General features: G+C 29.7%; 1 protein-coding gene across 2 annotated transcripts in view; it reads right to left on the bottom strand.

The window, feature by feature from the left end:
• Window positions 1–18,940, bottom strand: part of LOC101236385 (SCO-spondin) — a 90,112-nt gene that overhangs the window by 42,660 nt on the left and 28,512 nt on the right. For both annotated transcript variants that reach the window (XM_065797961.1, XM_065797962.1), the window contains exons 8-21: window positions 15,725–15,895; window positions 14,857–15,027; window positions 14,367–14,543; window positions 12,990–13,160; window positions 12,731–12,907; window positions 11,731–11,901; window positions 11,390–11,560; window positions 11,079–11,249; window positions 9,603–9,773; window positions 9,315–9,485; window positions 4,464–4,634; window positions 4,215–4,385; window positions 2,663–2,833; window positions 42–212 (exon numbers count right to left, since the gene is read on the bottom strand). In XM_065797961.1, the coding sequence (XP_065654033.1) occupies window positions 42–212; window positions 2,663–2,833; window positions 4,215–4,385; window positions 4,464–4,634; window positions 9,315–9,485; window positions 9,603–9,773; window positions 11,079–11,249; window positions 11,390–11,560; window positions 11,731–11,901; window positions 12,731–12,907; window positions 12,990–13,160; window positions 14,367–14,543; window positions 14,857–15,027; window positions 15,725–15,895 (2,406 nt within the window). The remainder of the gene's footprint in view (window positions 1–41; window positions 213–2,662; window positions 2,834–4,214; window positions 4,386–4,463; window positions 4,635–9,314; window positions 9,486–9,602; window positions 9,774–11,078; window positions 11,250–11,389; window positions 11,561–11,730; window positions 11,902–12,730; window positions 12,908–12,989; window positions 13,161–14,366; window positions 14,544–14,856; window positions 15,028–15,724; window positions 15,896–18,940) is intronic.

Below are 18,940 nucleotides of genomic sequence, written 5' to 3'. Positions count from 1 at the left end.
CATCATCATCATCAAAAAAAAAAAAAAGTTAATAATCAAACCTGGACACTCCTTTAAATTACAAGATTCTGTTTGTGATTCAGCTCCTACACAAGGTGCCCCATTAAAAGCAGGAGCAGGATTTGTACAAGTACGATAGCGTATTCTTTGACCACCACCACAAGTCAAAGAACATTCAGAAAATAAAGACCATTGACTGAAACCACCATTTACTTAAAATATAAAAAATTAGCAGTATTTAATAGACTCAAAAACTTTTTCTAAAATTCTAATATATCCTCTTTGTCTGGACTTCCCCATTCTTCCTTAAAGAGAAAAAATAAAAATGAATTATATATAATAACATATTACTGTTTATAAGTGACCAAAAAAAATTAATAATATTATTTTTCATTTTAGAAAAAAAGGCTGAAAAAAAAAGAAAAAGAAAACAAGACTCAGAAAAAAGTAATATGGTTTTCTGAGTCTTGGTAGGTAGTAAGGTAGTAATGCCTTTTCTCTTTACTCCTCTGACAATGTTGTTATGGATGACTTTAATGCTCATCACACTGAATGGCTTGGCTCTAACGCCACTGACCCTGCTGGCTCTAAAGCCTATAACTTTAGCATTTCTTAATCTCTTAAACTCACTCAGATAGTTACCTTCACAACTCGTTTTCCTGGCAACACTAATCATTTACCTTCACTCCTTGAGACTTTTGGAAAATCTTCAACATTGTCATTAGCAAGGGTATATCTAACTTTCCATTTCTCTTCATGGGACTGATCTTATTAACTCTCCCATGAATAAAGCAGAAATAATTGCAAAAAACTTTTCTTCTAATTCTAAATTTAATTGTTGAATCTTGTGACCATTCTCTTCCTTCCATTCCAATTAAACAGGTTAACCCATTGTTAGACATTCAAATCACTCCAGCTTTTGTTCCAAAAGTCATACCTCAATTAAACTCTTCTATGGCTTGTGGTCCAGGCAACACTCCTGTCATAGTCTTACAAAATTGTTTTCCAGAACTTTAACTCTCTATAAACTATTGTTTTCCAGAACTTTAACTCTATTATTTAATAAGTGCTTTACTTAGTCTTGTTTTCTTTCTAGCTTGAAAATGACATCTGTTATTCCAATTTTCAAAAACTTCAGTGAACATTCTGACCCCTCCAATTATCATCCAATTAGTCTTCTTTCTGTTATTAGCAAGGTCTTTGAGCCTTTGATCAACAAATTTCTCACATCCCATCTTGAATCAAATATTTTTTCAGACAAGCAGACAAGTAATATGGTTTTTGATCCTCTCGCTCTACGGCTGAATTGCCAAGTGCTGTGACTGAAAGATTTTATTGTGCATTAGATGGAGGCGAAGAGGCTAGGGCTATTGCTCTTGACATATCTAAAGCTTTCAGCAAAGTTTGGTATGCTGGTTTTCTTCATAAGCTTGTTTCACATGGTTTATCTGTGAAAATTTTTGAGATTATCAAATTGTTTCTTTCTAACCACTTTATTAAAGTCATCTTTGAAGGCTAACACTCTTCTTTATTTCCAGTAACTTCTGGAGTATCTCAAGGTTCTATCTTTAGTCTTATTCTGTTTCTTATCTACATTAATGATCTTCCCAACAACCTTACATCCAAAGTAGTTCTTTTTGATGATGACTCAACTTTATACTCCTGTCTTGACAAAAAGTCTTCTCTTTTCAATCCCTTAACACAGGCAGCCGATCTTGAATCTGATCTCGCTTCTGTAACAGATTAGGATTTGCAGTGGCTTGTAAATTTTAACTCCAACTAAACTCAGTTATTTACTGCAAACAACTATCAAAATACTGTCAGCATTCTTATAAAAATGAATATCAACCCTTTCACTGAGTCCTCTTCTTTACGCCTTATTGGGTTATCGTTCACTACTGACCTTTCATGGAAACCATATATACAATTGATTACTGTTAAAGTTGCTTTTCTTTATCGTGACATTTACTTATTCTTGATTTCATTCTCTAATTCTACAAATCTCTTATTTCTCCTTGTATGAAATACTGTTGTCATATTATAAATTAAATAAACAATGATAATGTACTCGAGTAGCAAACGATACTTGCGTAATATTGCTTACAACTAAATAAACTATACAACTAAAACTAAATAAACAATATTGCACCAATATTGTTTGCTCCTCAGGTGTGTGTATATATATATATATATATATATATATATATATATATATATATATATATATATATATATATATATATATATATATATATACACATATATAAAACCCTCGGAATTAGGGTCAGCATTCGGATGAATCATCTAACTGCTAACTTAGAAGTGTTTGAGGTTGGCAAAAAATCGCAGATTTCATTTTTATGTTTCATGGTCAAACCTTTCACAGATCAAGGTTGGAAAATTATTGCCGACCTTATTGTTCCTGATTCCAAGAGCTGTATATATATTTTAGTATAAAAGACCCTTTTATACTACGAATTGACCATAAATTCAATAATAAATAAACACATACACATACACATTATAGTGTTTTCTAAATAGAATTCAAAAATGCACCTAAGTTTTTAATTCTAATCTATTTTATATTATATAATAAATGAACTCTATTATGTTATTATAAAAGAAAACTAAATTAAAAAAAGATAAATTTAAAAAAATTTACTTGGGCACTCCTTAATTAAACAAAACTTTGTTTGAAATGTAGCTCCTTCACAGTCTTTTCCTCCATTTGCTGGTGGGGGATTAGAGCAAGTTCTTGTTCTATTCTGGCTTCCTTGACCACACTCTGCTGAACATTCAGCATAAGATGACCATTCAGTGAAACCGCCATTTACTATATTTTAAACATTATTATTAATTAATATTATTCAAAATTAAATAAATTTTGTATTTGTTTGAAAAGACAAAATTTTAACTAAAAACCTACACACAAAAAACTCATATAAAAATAATAACAAAAAGAAACAATACATATTATTGTAAAATAATAACAGAACTAATTAATTTTTAAAAAATAAATAAATAATAAATAAATGTAGATCAACTGATATAAGTATCAAAGTATATATTTAAAAAATTAAATATAATTGAATGTAAAAAGATAAAAAAACACTTTTTTAAGAAATACTTATTAAACTAATTGGAAATTTTTTCCGTTGAAAAATTTGTTAGAATTTCAAGTTTGCAAGTTGATTTGTTTTGGTTCAGAAATTTCGATTTTGGCTTCTGGTAAAATTTATCTACCACATGACCTTTTAGGTTCTGTTTTTCTAGGGAAAGTCTCTAACTCTGCCTAAAAATACTCCCCTGCCATGGATCTATTGTTAAGTAAAAACTCAACATCTCAATAAAATCATCATAAGAATGACTTCTGGGGTAAGCAGTATATTTATGCTGACCACCCACACACTACTTCTTATCTAATAGACTGTCATAAAATGTAAACCTATATTATAATGTTTCTTACCTAAAATGATTAACAATTATTGACTCATGGGTCGTTACTTGTACCTTCTTGGTAGAGATTATGCAACTCTTTCTGTTATCTCCTGAAGAACTCTTTTCTGTTATTTCTGTGCATGTGTTTGTTTATTTTTTTTGTGCGTGCATGCGTGCGTGCGTGTGTGTGTGTATGTGTGTGTGTTATATGCACATAGTTAGGTTTAGAACTTTATTTCAACCCTGCAAAGCAGTTGACAAACAAAATGCAACAAGTAGTTAAGCAGATTTTAAATCAAGAAGAAATAAAAAAAACAAACTAGAATACAAGATATTATTGCATTAACAGCATGTTGTATTTAATTGTCTGTGTTAAAATTATACTTATTGGAGTTTTTTGTATTATGAAGCTGCTACAACTTTTTAATCATATGGACAACTTAGGGTTTAATCAAATGGACAAAGCTAAGTATATAATCTAAGCTTTTAAACACTTTTTACGAGTCACTTAAAAATGCATAATCATGCACATATTACAAACAAATGTTATAAAACCATTAAAACGAACAAATAGTGCAATCCTTAAGTTGCCAAAATTATGTTTAGTTTTAAAAATTACTTTAAATTTTAAAAATACTTTAAACTTATAGGTTACATTATTAATTTATTAAGAAAAGTTTGTCTCACAAAAATAGAATTAAGAAAAATTTTATTTGCATATTTTTAGAATATAATGAATTTTTAAAATGTTATAATTTAAAAAAAAAAATACTTACTAGGACAAAGTTGGCTATTACATTCTGATATTTCTTTAAGAGAACCAACACAATCTGCACCGTCATATTGAGGGGCTGGATTTGTGCAATTTCTAGTTCTGTATTTAGTGCCAGATCCACATGATTTTGTACAATCACTAAATGCACTCCAAGCAGATAAACCACCATTTACTGTTGGTAAACAAATATTATTTTGCTAACTTAAAAAGAAGAAATTAAAATTAATAAATATAATTGTTGAATAATTACCAGGGCATTCTTTAACCTTACACGGCAATACTTCATTAAGTAAACCTTCACAGTCTCTACCACCAAAAGCAGGTATAGGGCTAGCACACAGACGAGATCTTTTCTTTTCACCTTCACCACATGTTTTTGAACATTCTGTAAAGCTTGACCATTGTGTGAGGCCACCATCAACTAAATGGTTAAATATAATAAATATAAAGATTGCAAATATATTTAGTTTCATTAAAACTCTAAACTTAGTAAACTTAAAATAAACATTAGGATGAATGATTTAAATATTTTGACCTGCCGATTTTAGTCATAATTTTCAATAAAATTTTATAACAAGTATTTTTATTACATGTTCATATAAACACTAATGTTTTAGATGTTAATTATTGTTTTAAACTAGCTTAAATTATTCTTGGTAAAAAAAAAAATGTCAACAATGCCATTCGGAATAAAGTTTATAGCATTAGAATAAAGTTTATAGCATCATCATAAAATGACACCATGCATATTTAGATACAAAGATTTAAAATACAATTTACACACAATTAACACAGAGAATTTACACTAGTAACAATTGCACTTTTTACTGCAAAAAGCCCAGAAACAACTTTATTTTATTTTTAATGATTTTACCCTCTTTTTATCCTTATGTTCAAAACAAATCTTTAATTTTGTCAAAAACAACTTAGTTGCTTACAAACATCAAATCTCAACAAGTTTGTCACAAACAACCTTGTTGCTTAACAGTGCAATATTGTTTTTGTGTAAAAGAACTTTGAACTTGATTTTGATACACTCAAATCTACATCTTTCAAAATATTTTTTCAGTTTTTACAAAATATAATTTTGTTTTTATCATACACACTCTTATGTTTTAACACTTTAATTCAATGTTTAATTCAAAGCCCTTTAGACGCTGTTACTTTAAACTTATTTTTACTTGTTACTTCTTTTACCATCTTTTTACTTTTATTTCTAATTTTTACTTACCCATCTTTAAATCTTGAAGCCTTTATTTTAGGTCTTTTTAATTGTCATGCTTTTTTAATTTTTCAATTAGACAAATATTTTTTTTATTTCATTGTCTTGAGTTTTACTTGCACTTACTTTAGCTGTTTAATTTTTCAACTATTTTTTGTATGTCTAGTTCCTTTAGTGGTTATTTCTATTTTTTGTTCCTTTAGTGGTTTAGTTGAACTTTTGTGATTTAATTGAAGTTATCATTTATTGTTCTTTACCAATTTTATACCAGCGGTAATTAAGTTACATTTTACTGTTAGATCTTGATATCATAGTTTTATATTGCATTTACAACTCCCCTATTCATATTATTTCTTCAAAAAAAAGGTGCTTTACAAATTTAGGTATTGCTTTTTTGTTATTTGTAGTAAATTACTATATACTTCAGTATGGAACAAGCCTAAAGTGATATAAAACATTAATGGCAATGATGTTTATCTGATGAGATAAACTAGTTATTTGTACTGAGCCTTTTTAGAATGCCATTAATAATAGTAGGCGCAACTCAGAAAAAAAGTTCAATACCTATTCCTACATAAATTACATTTATTCAAAATCGAGAATAATTTTTTCTTTTTTTATAGGGTAAAGTGAGGTTAACTGGGTACAGGTGTTAACTGGGCCACTGGCTGTTCATACTTCTGCAGTTTGAATACACCGCTTTTATTGATGTTTCCCAAACGATCCACTAGGTGGCACTACTTGCTACTGATTTTGAATGCAAATGGCAGCCATTTTAAAATTTTATTAAGCATTTGTTGTTCTTGGAAGTCACATGTATTGTTTTACTGCAGCGTTAGAAAGTTGATAGAATCTGTGTTTATCAAGTTTTGTGAGTTTTAATAACTGATTTCTGAACTTTAATATAGTGCCTATTTGAATAATTATCACAAATTACGCAAATATTGTAAATACTGGTAAGTTTTTGTAAAAATATGAATTTTGATATAGTGGGGTCAAGTGGGCCGGCTATTCATGTGGTTATATGGGACGGCCCACTTAACCCCACCAATGAAAAATTAATTTAATATAATCATTTAATTAACATTTATATCAACTAATTATGTTTTTTTTTTTATTCCAGTTTATAAATAAATTAAATTAAAATGCCCCGTCAACGTCAACGTACCACAACGCACAGATCGTATTCCATTGATGCTTTAAAAACGGCAACTGAAAAAATTATAAAAGGAGAACTATCGATAAGAAAAGCAGCGGCCAGTCATCAGATACCAAAAAATACATTAGCCAGGTATGTGCTCAAAGTTAAAAATACACCTGATGGAGTTAAGGTTAGTTTTCGACCATCAAATGAACATTTACTCGTTTTCAACTCAAGTGAAGAATTGCTATTGAAAAAATATATTCAAGATGCAGTCAACATGCACCATGGACTTTCATTTACCCAAGTTCGTCGCTTAGCTTTTGAGTTTGCCATAGCAAATAACAAAAACGTGAAATGTAATTGGACAGAAGAAAAAATGGCTGGAATAGAATGGCTGCATTCATTTATGAGACGACAGAGTTTGGCGCTAAGAACCCCGAACAAACTAGTCTTAGCCGTTGCACTAGTTTCAATAAAACTAATGTTGGAGCATTTTTTTCAAATTTAGAAGGTGTTATTAACCGATTTAATCTACAAGCACAAGACATTTTTAACTTAGATGAGACTGGTCTCACAAGTGTACATAAACCAGTAAAAGTTTTGGCTTTAAAGGGGCAAAAACAAGTTGGCCAGGCAACATCAGCTGAACGAGGTGTCTTGGTTACAGCATGTTGTACTGTTGGAGCTACAGGAACTGCAATACCTCCATATTTGCGGTTTCCCAGAGTGTTTTTTAAGGAACACATGATTAAAGGCGCACCTGTTGGAACAAAAGGTGCAGCAACAAAATCTGGATGGATGATTTCAGATATTTTTATTGATGTCCTCAAACATTTTGTCGATCACGTAAGACCTACAACAGACAGTCCAAAGTTGATATTATTAGACAACCACGAGAGCCACTTAAGTATTGCTGCGTTGAATTATGCAAAGACTAATGGCATAATGTTGCTGACCTTCCCTCCGCACTGCAGCCATAAGTTGTAGCCTCTGGATGTGAGCGTATTCGGTCCCTTAAAAAAAACACTACAACAGAGCCTGCAATGATTGGATGACAAACCATCCTGCGACTCCAATCACAATTTATGACATAGGAGAATTACTGGGGACTGCTTTTCCGTTAGCATTTACGCCATGGAATATTTCCCAAGGGTTCAAAGCAGCAGGAATCTATCCATTTGATTCCCAAATATTTACAGAGGAAGATTTTTTAGCTGCAACAGATACAGATAGACCAGATCCAACTGTTTCAGATACAACCATTGAATCGACAACATTATCCTCAACATCAGTATCAACCACTATAGAAATACCAACCTCACTAACTGACTGTCAACTTATTTCTCCGGAACAAATACGACCATTCCCTAAAGCCGGAATGCGTAAAAATAACAGAAAACCAAAGCAGAAAGGAAAGTCTGCTGTTTTAACGGATACTCCAGTCAAACGGCAATTGGAAGAAGCTGCACAAATGCGTGCAAATAAATCTAAGCCTAAGTCCATTGCCCCAAGAAAAGAAAAGCGTAAAATATTAATAGAGTCCAGTGATGAAGGATCATCAGAAGTAGAGTATGCCGATTCTTCATTGGATATTTCAGAATTATCTTCTGGAGAAGATACGGATGATTTTAACCAGCCCATAACCGTCGATGATTTCGTGCTTGCTATGGTGCACGGAGCTAAGAAAAAGTCTAGCAGGCACTATATTGCCAAAATAATTTCGAAAACGCAAGATGGTTTTAGCGTTAAGTGGCTGAAAAATCAAAATAGGACAACAAAATTTTATATTACAGATGAGGAGCTGACCTTTGTTCCTGCATCCGATATTGTTCGAAAATTGCCAACTCCTCTATTTCACAGAGAAACGGGACGATTCGCCAATTTATATTCCTTTTAATTCGATTTTTCCAATTATTCCATTGTTATGTAAACATAGTGTTTTATTAATGTTTAATAGTTGAAATATTCATACAATTTTTTCACATCGAAGGTGTATTTTTTCACTAATTTGTGTTTTTTTTATTGTATAATTTTATTGTTATCACGTTTATTTTGTTTATTAATTCTATCTTTCTTAACTAAATATATTATCAAAATAAAAACTAATATTATTGTAGTTTCACTAGTATGTACCCAGTCAACCCCATAGGGTGGCCCAGTTAAACCCGTCACTGTGGTTAACTGGGCCACAGGACACATGTCTAAAAAATGCAATATTTACAAGGCCACAGCATATATTAACTAATTCATTTGAATTTATTAGATGGAATATTAATATTCTCATAGTTATGAACAGAAAAAATATTGAAAAGCATTAATTTGTTACAATTACATCACCCAAAAAAAAACTGTACCCAGTTAACCTCACTTTACCCTACTCATTTATATAATTTTATGTTTTTGTACGGCAAGTAATACTTATTTTATATTTTTGTTTATAGAAGATTTATGTGTATTCTATATTTTGTTTTTATGATTTGTCTGTTTTTAATATATTTTTTTTAAACAGATATGATTAATACTGCTCTTCTTTAATTTTTTGTTTTTGTCTGGAAAACTGTCAAAATATGCTTAAAAACTAATTCACCATAGTTCCATTGAATCCCATTGATTACATGAGCATTCACTGCTCATGTAATCAATGGGAAATTTATGTAAATACACACACACATATATATACACATACATATAATATATATGATATACCAGACATAAAATAAAATTTAATAACATACTAGGACATTCTCGAACTTTACATTTTACTTCTTCAACAAAATCACCAACACAACTTAGACCACCATGTTCTGGTTTTGGATTCTCACATTTTCGACTTCTAGATTTTCTGCCCTCTCCACAAGGTTCAGAACATGCTCCAAAATCAGACCATTCCGTAAAACCTCCATTAACTAAATTTTTTATTCAGACTTTTAGAAAACAAAAAAGTTCAAACTGAGTGTAAAGAAAAAAAAAAAAGAAAAAGAAGTAAAAAAAATTTTAAAACCAAAATAACAACTATTACTTACTGGGGCAGGGGTTTATGTTACAATATGAATTCTCTTTAGTTTCACCAATACAGTTTTGACCACCAAAGCTTGGTATAGGATTTGTGCATGTACGTGTTCTTGTTTTTAATCCATCCCCACAACTTGAACTGCATTCACCATATGCTGACCACTGAGTAAAACCACCATCAACTATAACACATACATATATAAACATGTTTTTTTTAAATCAATTTTTTGTAAGAAAACTACAATAATTTTATAAGTTTTTACTTTCTCTGCATTTTTCAAAATGTTTTTTCAGATTTTGACTGTTTGTTTTAGATTTTAAATTTTATTTCAGATGTTTTATGCTATATTTTTATTTCAGTAAATATATCAGATACTTTTTACTCGAAAAAATAATTAATTCTGATCTATTCACAATTATTTATATTTTGTTCAAAAAACGCTTTAATTATGTTTTCAGCAGTAAAAATTAAAACTTGCTCTTCTTATTTTTAGTTATAATTTATTTCAAGGGTAACATTTATTTTCAGGGAAAATTTGCTTATTTTAAGGGGAACCCAGGAAAAAAAGGTTCTATAGAATTTCTATAAACTTTTAAAACATATGAACTATAGAAATTTTAGAAGAAAAATAAAGAGAAAAAAAAAGAGAAAAAAAGAAGCAGAAAAAAAAGTTCTATAGAAATTTTTATAGAAATTAACAGATATTCTATAGAAATTCTATAAAATTTTATAGAACTTTTATAGGCCAAATCTTTCAAAAGTTTATAGAAGTTCTATAGAACTTTTTTTCTTGGAAACTTACTAATTTTCAGGGGTAATTTACTTATTCTAAGGGTAATTTACATATTTTAAGGGTAATTTACTTACTTTAAATTTACTTATTTTTGGAGACCAATAATAAGACTGATAAAATATAAAAAAATTTAAAACCATTTCAAGCATAAACCATTCAAGCATTTTAAAAAATTGTTGTTTTTGTATAAATATGTATGTATATTTTATAAACCACCCTAATGTAAATATCCTTATAGTCACAGTAGCGTCACAAAGCGTGCTTCCATCTTGGACGGGGGTGGAAACATTGATCAAAACTTGTCATTAACATGTTTTGTTTAGTATTTTCAATATTTTGTTGCAGCATTAACAATAAAAATACTAAACAAAATGCGCTAGTAACACATTTTTTTCAATGCTTTCCCTATCCAAAATGGTTTCATATTTTGCGACACTAATGCGACCCCAAGAATATTTTAAAAACTGTTGTTTTTTAAACAACCCTAATGGAAAAACAAAAAATTTGTGATTTCCATGACATGTAATTTTTGAACAAATTCACAAGACTTTGTATGCATAAAACAAACACAAGTATTTTGAAATTTAAACTTTTTTTATTGAAGCTGCACAAACAGAGAAATAAAAAAATGTATATATAAAAATGCATCAAAAAAAAAGTTAAATAATGTTAATAAAAATATCAACTAAATACCAGGACAATTTGTCAAAAAACAACTAAGAGTGATTTGACTTTCTCTAACACAATCTTTTCCACCAAATAATGGCTTGGGGTCAGTGCAACTACGTGTTTTAACTTTAATACCAGAACCACATGTTGTAGAACACTCACTTGGCTCACTCCATTTGGTCCAACCTCCATCCACTAATGAAATTATTTTTTGTGTTACAATTAAATTTTAATTGTTAATAAATTTGAGATTTATCAAAATATAAGTTAACAGATAAAGATATAAACCTAAAATTAAAAAAATTAGAACTTATGTTTTAGAATACATCAATTACCAGGGCATTCAATAAGCTGACATTCTTTACTTTCAACTGTAATTCCCTCACAAGGATTACCACCATACATAGGAGTTGGATTATTGCATAACTTAGTACGGGTTTGAGTTCCTTTCCCACAGGATGAAGAACAAGGGGAAAATGTTGACCAAGCTGATAAACCACCATGAACTAAAATAAAATATTTAAATTTTTTTTTTAATTTTTTTTTGAAACTGAAAACTTTTTGTCTATTAATCTAATTTAAGTTTTTAAATAAATTTCATTTACTTTTCTCTTAAAAAAAGTTCTTTAAAAGAACTAATCAATTTAAAAAAATATAAATATATAAGTTTGTTTACCAGGGCAACTTTTCAAAACACACTCTATGGTTTCAGTTGAATCGCCTATACAAGGAGTTCCATTGAATTGTGGACTAGGATTTGTACATGTACGCGTTTTTGTTTTAATGCCACGCCCACATGTTACTGAACAATCAGAAAAATCAGAAAAACTGCTCCAACCACCATTAACTGTAAATAATTAAAACCAATAAAAAGTAAAAAAAATTTTTTAAACTTCTTTGTTTATTTAAATATTTTAATACAAAAATTTGATATATTTATTTCTTAAACTTTACTTAATGTTTAACTTGACATTTAATATTTCATAACTGTTTGCTAATTATAACTGTTTATAAGATTTATACTAATTATAACATTTGTAAAAACAATATTCAATAGTATTTTTTAATAAATTCACAACATTAAAATATTTACCAATACAAACTTTTAATAGTTTTAAACCAAATAAATAGTTTTGACCAATCCATTCAGTTTATTCAACTGTTAACTAATCTTTTATTTGCTATTTATCAAAGTTAATATAACTTTGATGAGTAGCAAATAAAAGATTATTTGCTATTTATCAAGTTTAAAGAAAATTTATTAATATTTGGCTGCAACTAACCATTTAATTTTTCAACTATTATTATGTTTCCATTATTTGGATCAACTAATTGGATTTCATTAACCCATTGAATTCATCTAATTAATTAATTTTTTAAATTTGGAAAATTTTGAAACTATGGAAACCAGATTAATGATGCAACAGCGCAAATTATAGCATTCAACTTTTATGTTTTTTCATTTAGTAGTTTGTATTGTGGATATTAATTATTATATTATATATTATTATAAAATTTATTATAAAATATTATTACATAATTAAATATTATACATTATTATATATAATAATTTATTTAATAGTATATATTTATTATATATAATATGTAATATTTGTAATAGGATGGTAGAGGAAAAGTGAAAATTTTATGATTTTTTTAAATTTAAAAATACTCACTTGGACATTCAGGTTGTTTACAAATCTGAAATTCTTCAGATTTTCCTAAAACACTACAGTCTTTTCCTCCATGCTCTGGGTAAGGGTTAGTGCATTGTCTAGTTTTAGATTGGGTTCCAACACCACAACTTACAGAGCAGAAAGAAAAAGTTGACCACTCAGTATATCCACCATCAACTAAAATCAAATAAAAAATGTTTTAGTTTACAATACTTTAACAAGATATTTTAAAAATTAAAAAAAAAAAGAAACTATTCACCAGGGCATTCTATTTGTTTGCAAATCTTAGATTCCAAAGAATCTCCAAAGCATTGTTTACCACCATATTGTGGTTCAGGGTTATTGCACTTTCGAGTCCGATAACTAGTTCCTGAGCCACAACTCACAGAACAACTAGAGTACGAAGTCCATTCAGAAAATTTTCCATCAACTAATCAAATTAATAACTTATTAAATCATTATCATGAAAATTGAAAACTATTATAAATAACAAAAACACTATTCAAGTTATTTTATTAAACAGTAACATTTATATCAAAATATATATTATATCATTCATATCAAAATGCAACATACTCCTATCAAAAGTGTAACACATTTATATCAATGTTACTGTTTTTAAATCAAAACAATAAGACATTTATATCAAAACTGTATTGTGTTTATATCAATAAAAAGAAAGAGGAAAAAAAATTAAGATACAGTCAACAACAAGAAAAAGACGCCATTCAAATTTTATTGTTTTTTTTTAAATAAACTTTTTTATTTATCATTAAAATTCATTACTTTATTTGAATAACAACTCAAAACAATTATTTTTGTTGTTGTTGTTTCAATTGTTGAGATCGATTGCAATTAGATTAGAAATTTCTAGTTACATGGTTATAAGACATTTATTTTGCATTCGCATGGTAATAAAACATTTATTTTGAAGTCATATGGTAATAAAAAATTTATTATGTGACTGCAAACTGTCTACAACCACAATAATTACACAACTGATCACAACAACTTGTTGTGTCTTGTTTTTAGTCTTTTTTTCCTACTTTGTTTTCAAAAAGACTTTAATAAAAAATACTTGATTATAAAAATAAATTATATAAGCAAATTTTGTATTTTGTTTATAAGTTAAGCTATTTGCACAAGATTTTTTATCCAAATAAATCACCTTAGACTTAAACAATCTACAACTCTTTCATTTTTTTATGTGTTTACCATCGTTGTTATTTAACTCGCTGTTACAAATCCAAAATAGTTGCGCTAACTATAACATAATGAATTTGGCCAATAGTAAGATTTTGGAAGTAATTTTTTTAATAAACTAGTCAGTTTTTTTAAGCTATGTTGTTTTTTACTTTATTGTCTAAAATAATTAAACAAAAGCTTGTGACAACATGTTTTTTTTCTGAGCTATCTATGATACATAAATAAAAGTTTATGACAATACTGTTTTGCCTATAATACATAAATAAAAGTTTGCAAAATTATGTTGTTTTTTTGTGTTGTCTATAATACATAAATAAAGTTTGTAATAATATGTTTCTTTCTGTGCTATCTATAATACTTAACTAAAAATATTTGAATATATATTTCTACGTTGTCTAAAGTACTTTTATAATTCTATTATTAAACTTACTTGGACAATCTGCAGTTTTGCATTTGATAATGTCTACATTAGGTCCTAACAAAGAACAATCTTTTCCATTATTTAAAGGAGTTGGATTAGAACAATTACGGTATCTAGATTGAGTTCCATCACCACAAGATGCTGTGCATGTATCAAAATTTGACCATTCTGTGTAACCCCCATCAACTTAAAAAAAAATACTTTAAAATAATTTTTTTAATTCTATTATAAATATGAATTATACATATATACATTCACCTCTCCAAGGCTAAGAAGGCCACTACAGATGAGGAGACTACTCGTGGTTATAACCCTCTCCCAACTCTATAACTCCGAAACACGAACCTTGACGAACAAGGCCATTGCGTGGAGAAACAAGTTGAGCACAGTACCACCAGGGACTTGGTGGGAATTGAACTCGAAACCTCTTAATTATACATAAATAAATAAACTCTTTTAAAAGATTTTTTTTCTTTTCATTTTAAAACTATAAACTTACCAGGACATGGAGAGAGAATACAAGGTCTGTCATCCTCATGATCCCCGATGCAAACATCTCCACCTAGTTGAGGACTTGGGTTATTGCATTCCCGAGATCTGCTCTGAACTCCATTACCACAGGAGACACTGCATGATTTAAAATCGCTCCATGCACCCCATTGACCATTTACTAAATAATAAAGACTTAAAAGTAAAACAATAATATCAAAATGACATAATTATTAGACAAGCACCAAACTTTCTAAACTCCCTAGTGACAATATATGCTCCTGACGACAATATCATTTTGACACTACAAGGATAATTGGATAACAAAACACCTTTACTTAATCATCTACCACTCAATGTAATCATGCTTATTAACCTATGATTTATTCTCTTGGTTCTAGAATTTATATTGATTTATGCTCTATTAGCTATTTCATTACTCCAATACCTATTTTACGCTAAAAACAATGTGTGAAATATATATATATATTTATTATTATATATATATAATAATAAATATATATATATATATATATATATATATATATATATATATATATATATATATATATATATATATAATATTTGCTGCATTTTATTTATCTGTATCATTTATAATACATATTCATCATGCAAATAACACAGGCCACACAAACTATTTAAAATATGAATCAGTTCACTCCCTATCTTATCATTTTTATATCTCAACAGATATAAAACTGACAATCTAATCAGATTATAATCTCTAAAATTATTGTTAAACAATAAAACATAAAGTCAATAGGTACAAATACGAACATAAAGATAAAACATAACTGGTACCTGACCTTTCTGTTTATTGTGATACATATTCTCAGTCAAATAAATATAAAACTCACTTGGACATTCTTTTAGCTTGCATGCAACTGTTTCAAAGACTTCACCAACACATTGCTTACCACCATATTGTGGAAGCGGATCAATACATTCTCTTGTTCTTTTCATTAAACCACTGCCACAAGATTTTGAGCAATCATCATATCCAGACCACTGCGACCAACCGCCATTAACTAAAAATTTAAAATTTAAAAAAATAACTACAATAGATAAATAAATAAAACCAGTAAATAAAAGAGTTTAAATAGATTTTTGAAGAATTAAAAAATGGGCCGACAACAAAAACTTTAGCTAAATTATTTTATATGTCCACCTAATCTGAATAGAATTCTATATTCAAATTAGGTGATAGATCACATGCTGTTTCCTAATAATGAGTAAATCTTTCAGCCAATTTAAAATTTTATTGAAGAAACAATAAACTAGACAGCTAGATTAGAATTAAAACAATACAATTAAAATATTTTGCAAAATCTAGAATTAAAAATGCTGAGCAAACATTTCTAACTATTAACTTTCATTTTAAGGGATTGAGTAATATTTTAAGGGAGTTAAGTAATACTTTCAGGTGTTGATTAATATTTTAAAGGGTTTGAGTAATATTTTATGGGTTTGAGTAATATTTAAGGGCTTGAAGGGTATCTTTAGGGAGTTAAGTAATATTTTAAAAGATTAAGTAATACTTAATACCTAAGTAAGGGGTATATTTAATAATCTATATTTAATAACCTAATTTTTAATGGTTAAGTAATAACTAATACCTATGATTAATATCTGATACCCAAGTGGGTATCAGATAAACAAAAATTTTGATAAAAATCATCAAGCAACATTTTAAACATTTAATAAACAGAGCTTAAAAATTCTTTTTTTTATTTTTTGGGTGACTCTTTAAACATTTTATGACTTGGCAACTCATTCTGTTATTTCCTAATGAGAGTACAGCTCTAAAACTCAGTTTTATGGTTCTAAGGCGGGTCGGTAGTCAGGTTTCCCAAACTCTGTGGTAGCTCTCAGAGAGGCTGATTCCATCAACAGCTGAAAAATATCAAAGTATTAACAGTGCAATGTTGCGCATGGACGTCCATAATTGTACTTTTGGTGTGATTGCGGAGGCCGCATTTGAAGCCCTTTGTCACAGCTTAGGGTTTATTATTAGTAATGAGGCAATTGCTTGGGCTATTAAACCTTTCACTAATATTCGTGGTCTTCCAAGTAACTTTTCTTCCGTTGAGTCTTATCTCTTGCAAAGTTCAAGAGATCTACTTGCTCTTTGTGAGACTAATTTGAGTTCAGCTGCCTCATCTTGCAATCTTAGTGTTGATGGTTATCTTCCTTTAATTCGTAAAGACTCCAATAGTCACATGCTTGGTCTGGGCATTTACATTAGTAAGAATTCACCCATTTGTCCTGAAACTAGGTTTGAATCCACAGACTATTCTTTCATGTGCTTTCATTTAGCGCCACTTCACTCTATCGCCTTTCTCTTTGTTCTATATCACTCTCCTTCATCTCAAGACTGCACTCTTTATGATATTATTTTCGATCAAATTGACCAAGCCCTCTATCTTTATCCATCAGCTAATATAGTTGTTGTTGCTGACTTCAATACTCACCACTCTGAATGGCTTGGCTCTAGTGTCAGTGATTCACCAGGCATTAAAACCTACAATTTTTGCCTTTCTCAATCCTTAACTCAAATAGTCGGCTTTCCAACTTGCTTTCCAGACAACCCGAATCATTTACGTTCTCTACTCGACTTATGTCTGGTTTCTGATCCTAGTCAGTGCTCGGTTTCTCCACATTTACCCTAAGGTGCTTCTGATCACAGTTTGATCTCTCTAAAACTAATATCTCATTTTTCTTCATCGCCTGAATCCCCCTATGATCATACCTCTTACAACTACCTTAAAGCTGACTGGGACTCTTTTGTCTTCCTGTTGAAAAATGTGCTTCTTGCATAACTTCATGGATTCAGGCTTGCATGGAATCTTTTATTCCCTCTCGACAATTACAGGTCAAGCTTCATTCTCCTTCATGGTTTTCCTCACACTGTGCTGCTGCGATTGCCAATCAAAACTGTTACTTCCATATCTATCAGCAAAACAATTTTCCAGAAAACAGACGTCTGTTTATTACTACTTAAAACCATTGTAAAAAGGTTTTGTCTAATGCCAAAGGCCGCTAATCTCAGGTCATGAAATCTTGTAACTCATCTCAAAAATTAGGCTCTCGCCACTTCTGGAGAATCTTTAATAGTATTAATAATAAGGGCAAATCTTTAATTCCACCTCTCTTGTATGATTTAGACTTTGTCACCTCAACTAAAGACAAAACTGAACTGTTTGCTAAAAACATTTCATCAATATCATTTCTTCATTCCACTAGTTGCGTTCTACCTGATATTGCTAACAAACAGGTTGATTCATTGCTTGACATTCGTATCACTCCAGCTTCTGTATCTAAAGGGATTTCCGGCTCAGACTCTTCTACAGCTTGTGGCCCGGACAACATACCTGTTATTGTCTTGCAGAAGTGTTCTCCGGAACTGTCATCTATACTCCCAAAACTACTCAACAAGTGCTTCTCAGAATCTTGTTTTCCAGCCTGCAAGAAAGCGGCATCTGTTATCCCTATCTTCAAAAATTCTGGAGAGCGATCTGATTCGTCTAACTATCGTCCCATTAGTCTTCTTCCTATCATAAGCAATGTTTTTGAATCTTTAATTAACCAAACACTTAATTTTTCATCTTGAATCTAATAACTTACTTTCTGACCATCAATATGGATTTCGATCTTCTCGTTCTACTGCTGATTTGCTAACAATAATAACCAATAGGTTTTATTGTGTATTAGATAAAGGTAGAGAGGTTAAGCCATTGCTCTTGACATTTCAAAAGCTTTTGATAAAGTTTGGCATGCTGGTCTTCTCCATAAGCTTTTTTCTTATGGCGTATCTGGCAACATCTTTAAGATTATTGAATCCTTCCTTTCCAATCGTAGTATAAAAGTTGTCCTCGATTGACAGCACTCTTCTTCTTATTCTGTAACTTCAGGGGTTCTTCAAGGTTCAATTATTATCCCTATACTCTTTTTAATTTACATTAACAATCTTCCAGATATTTTCGCGTCTAAAGTGGCATTGTTTGCTGATGATACTACTATTTATTCTTGTCATGATTAGAAGCCAACATTCTCTAATTGCTTGGAGGGTGCAT

Source organism: Hydra vulgaris, chromosome 05 (genome assembly GCF_038396675.1).
Source record: "Hydra vulgaris chromosome 05, alternate assembly HydraT2T_AEP".
Taxonomy (NCBI): Eukaryota; Metazoa; Cnidaria; class Hydrozoa; order Anthoathecata; family Hydridae; genus Hydra; species Hydra vulgaris.
This window is presented reverse-complemented; position numbering and strand designations above follow the sequence as displayed.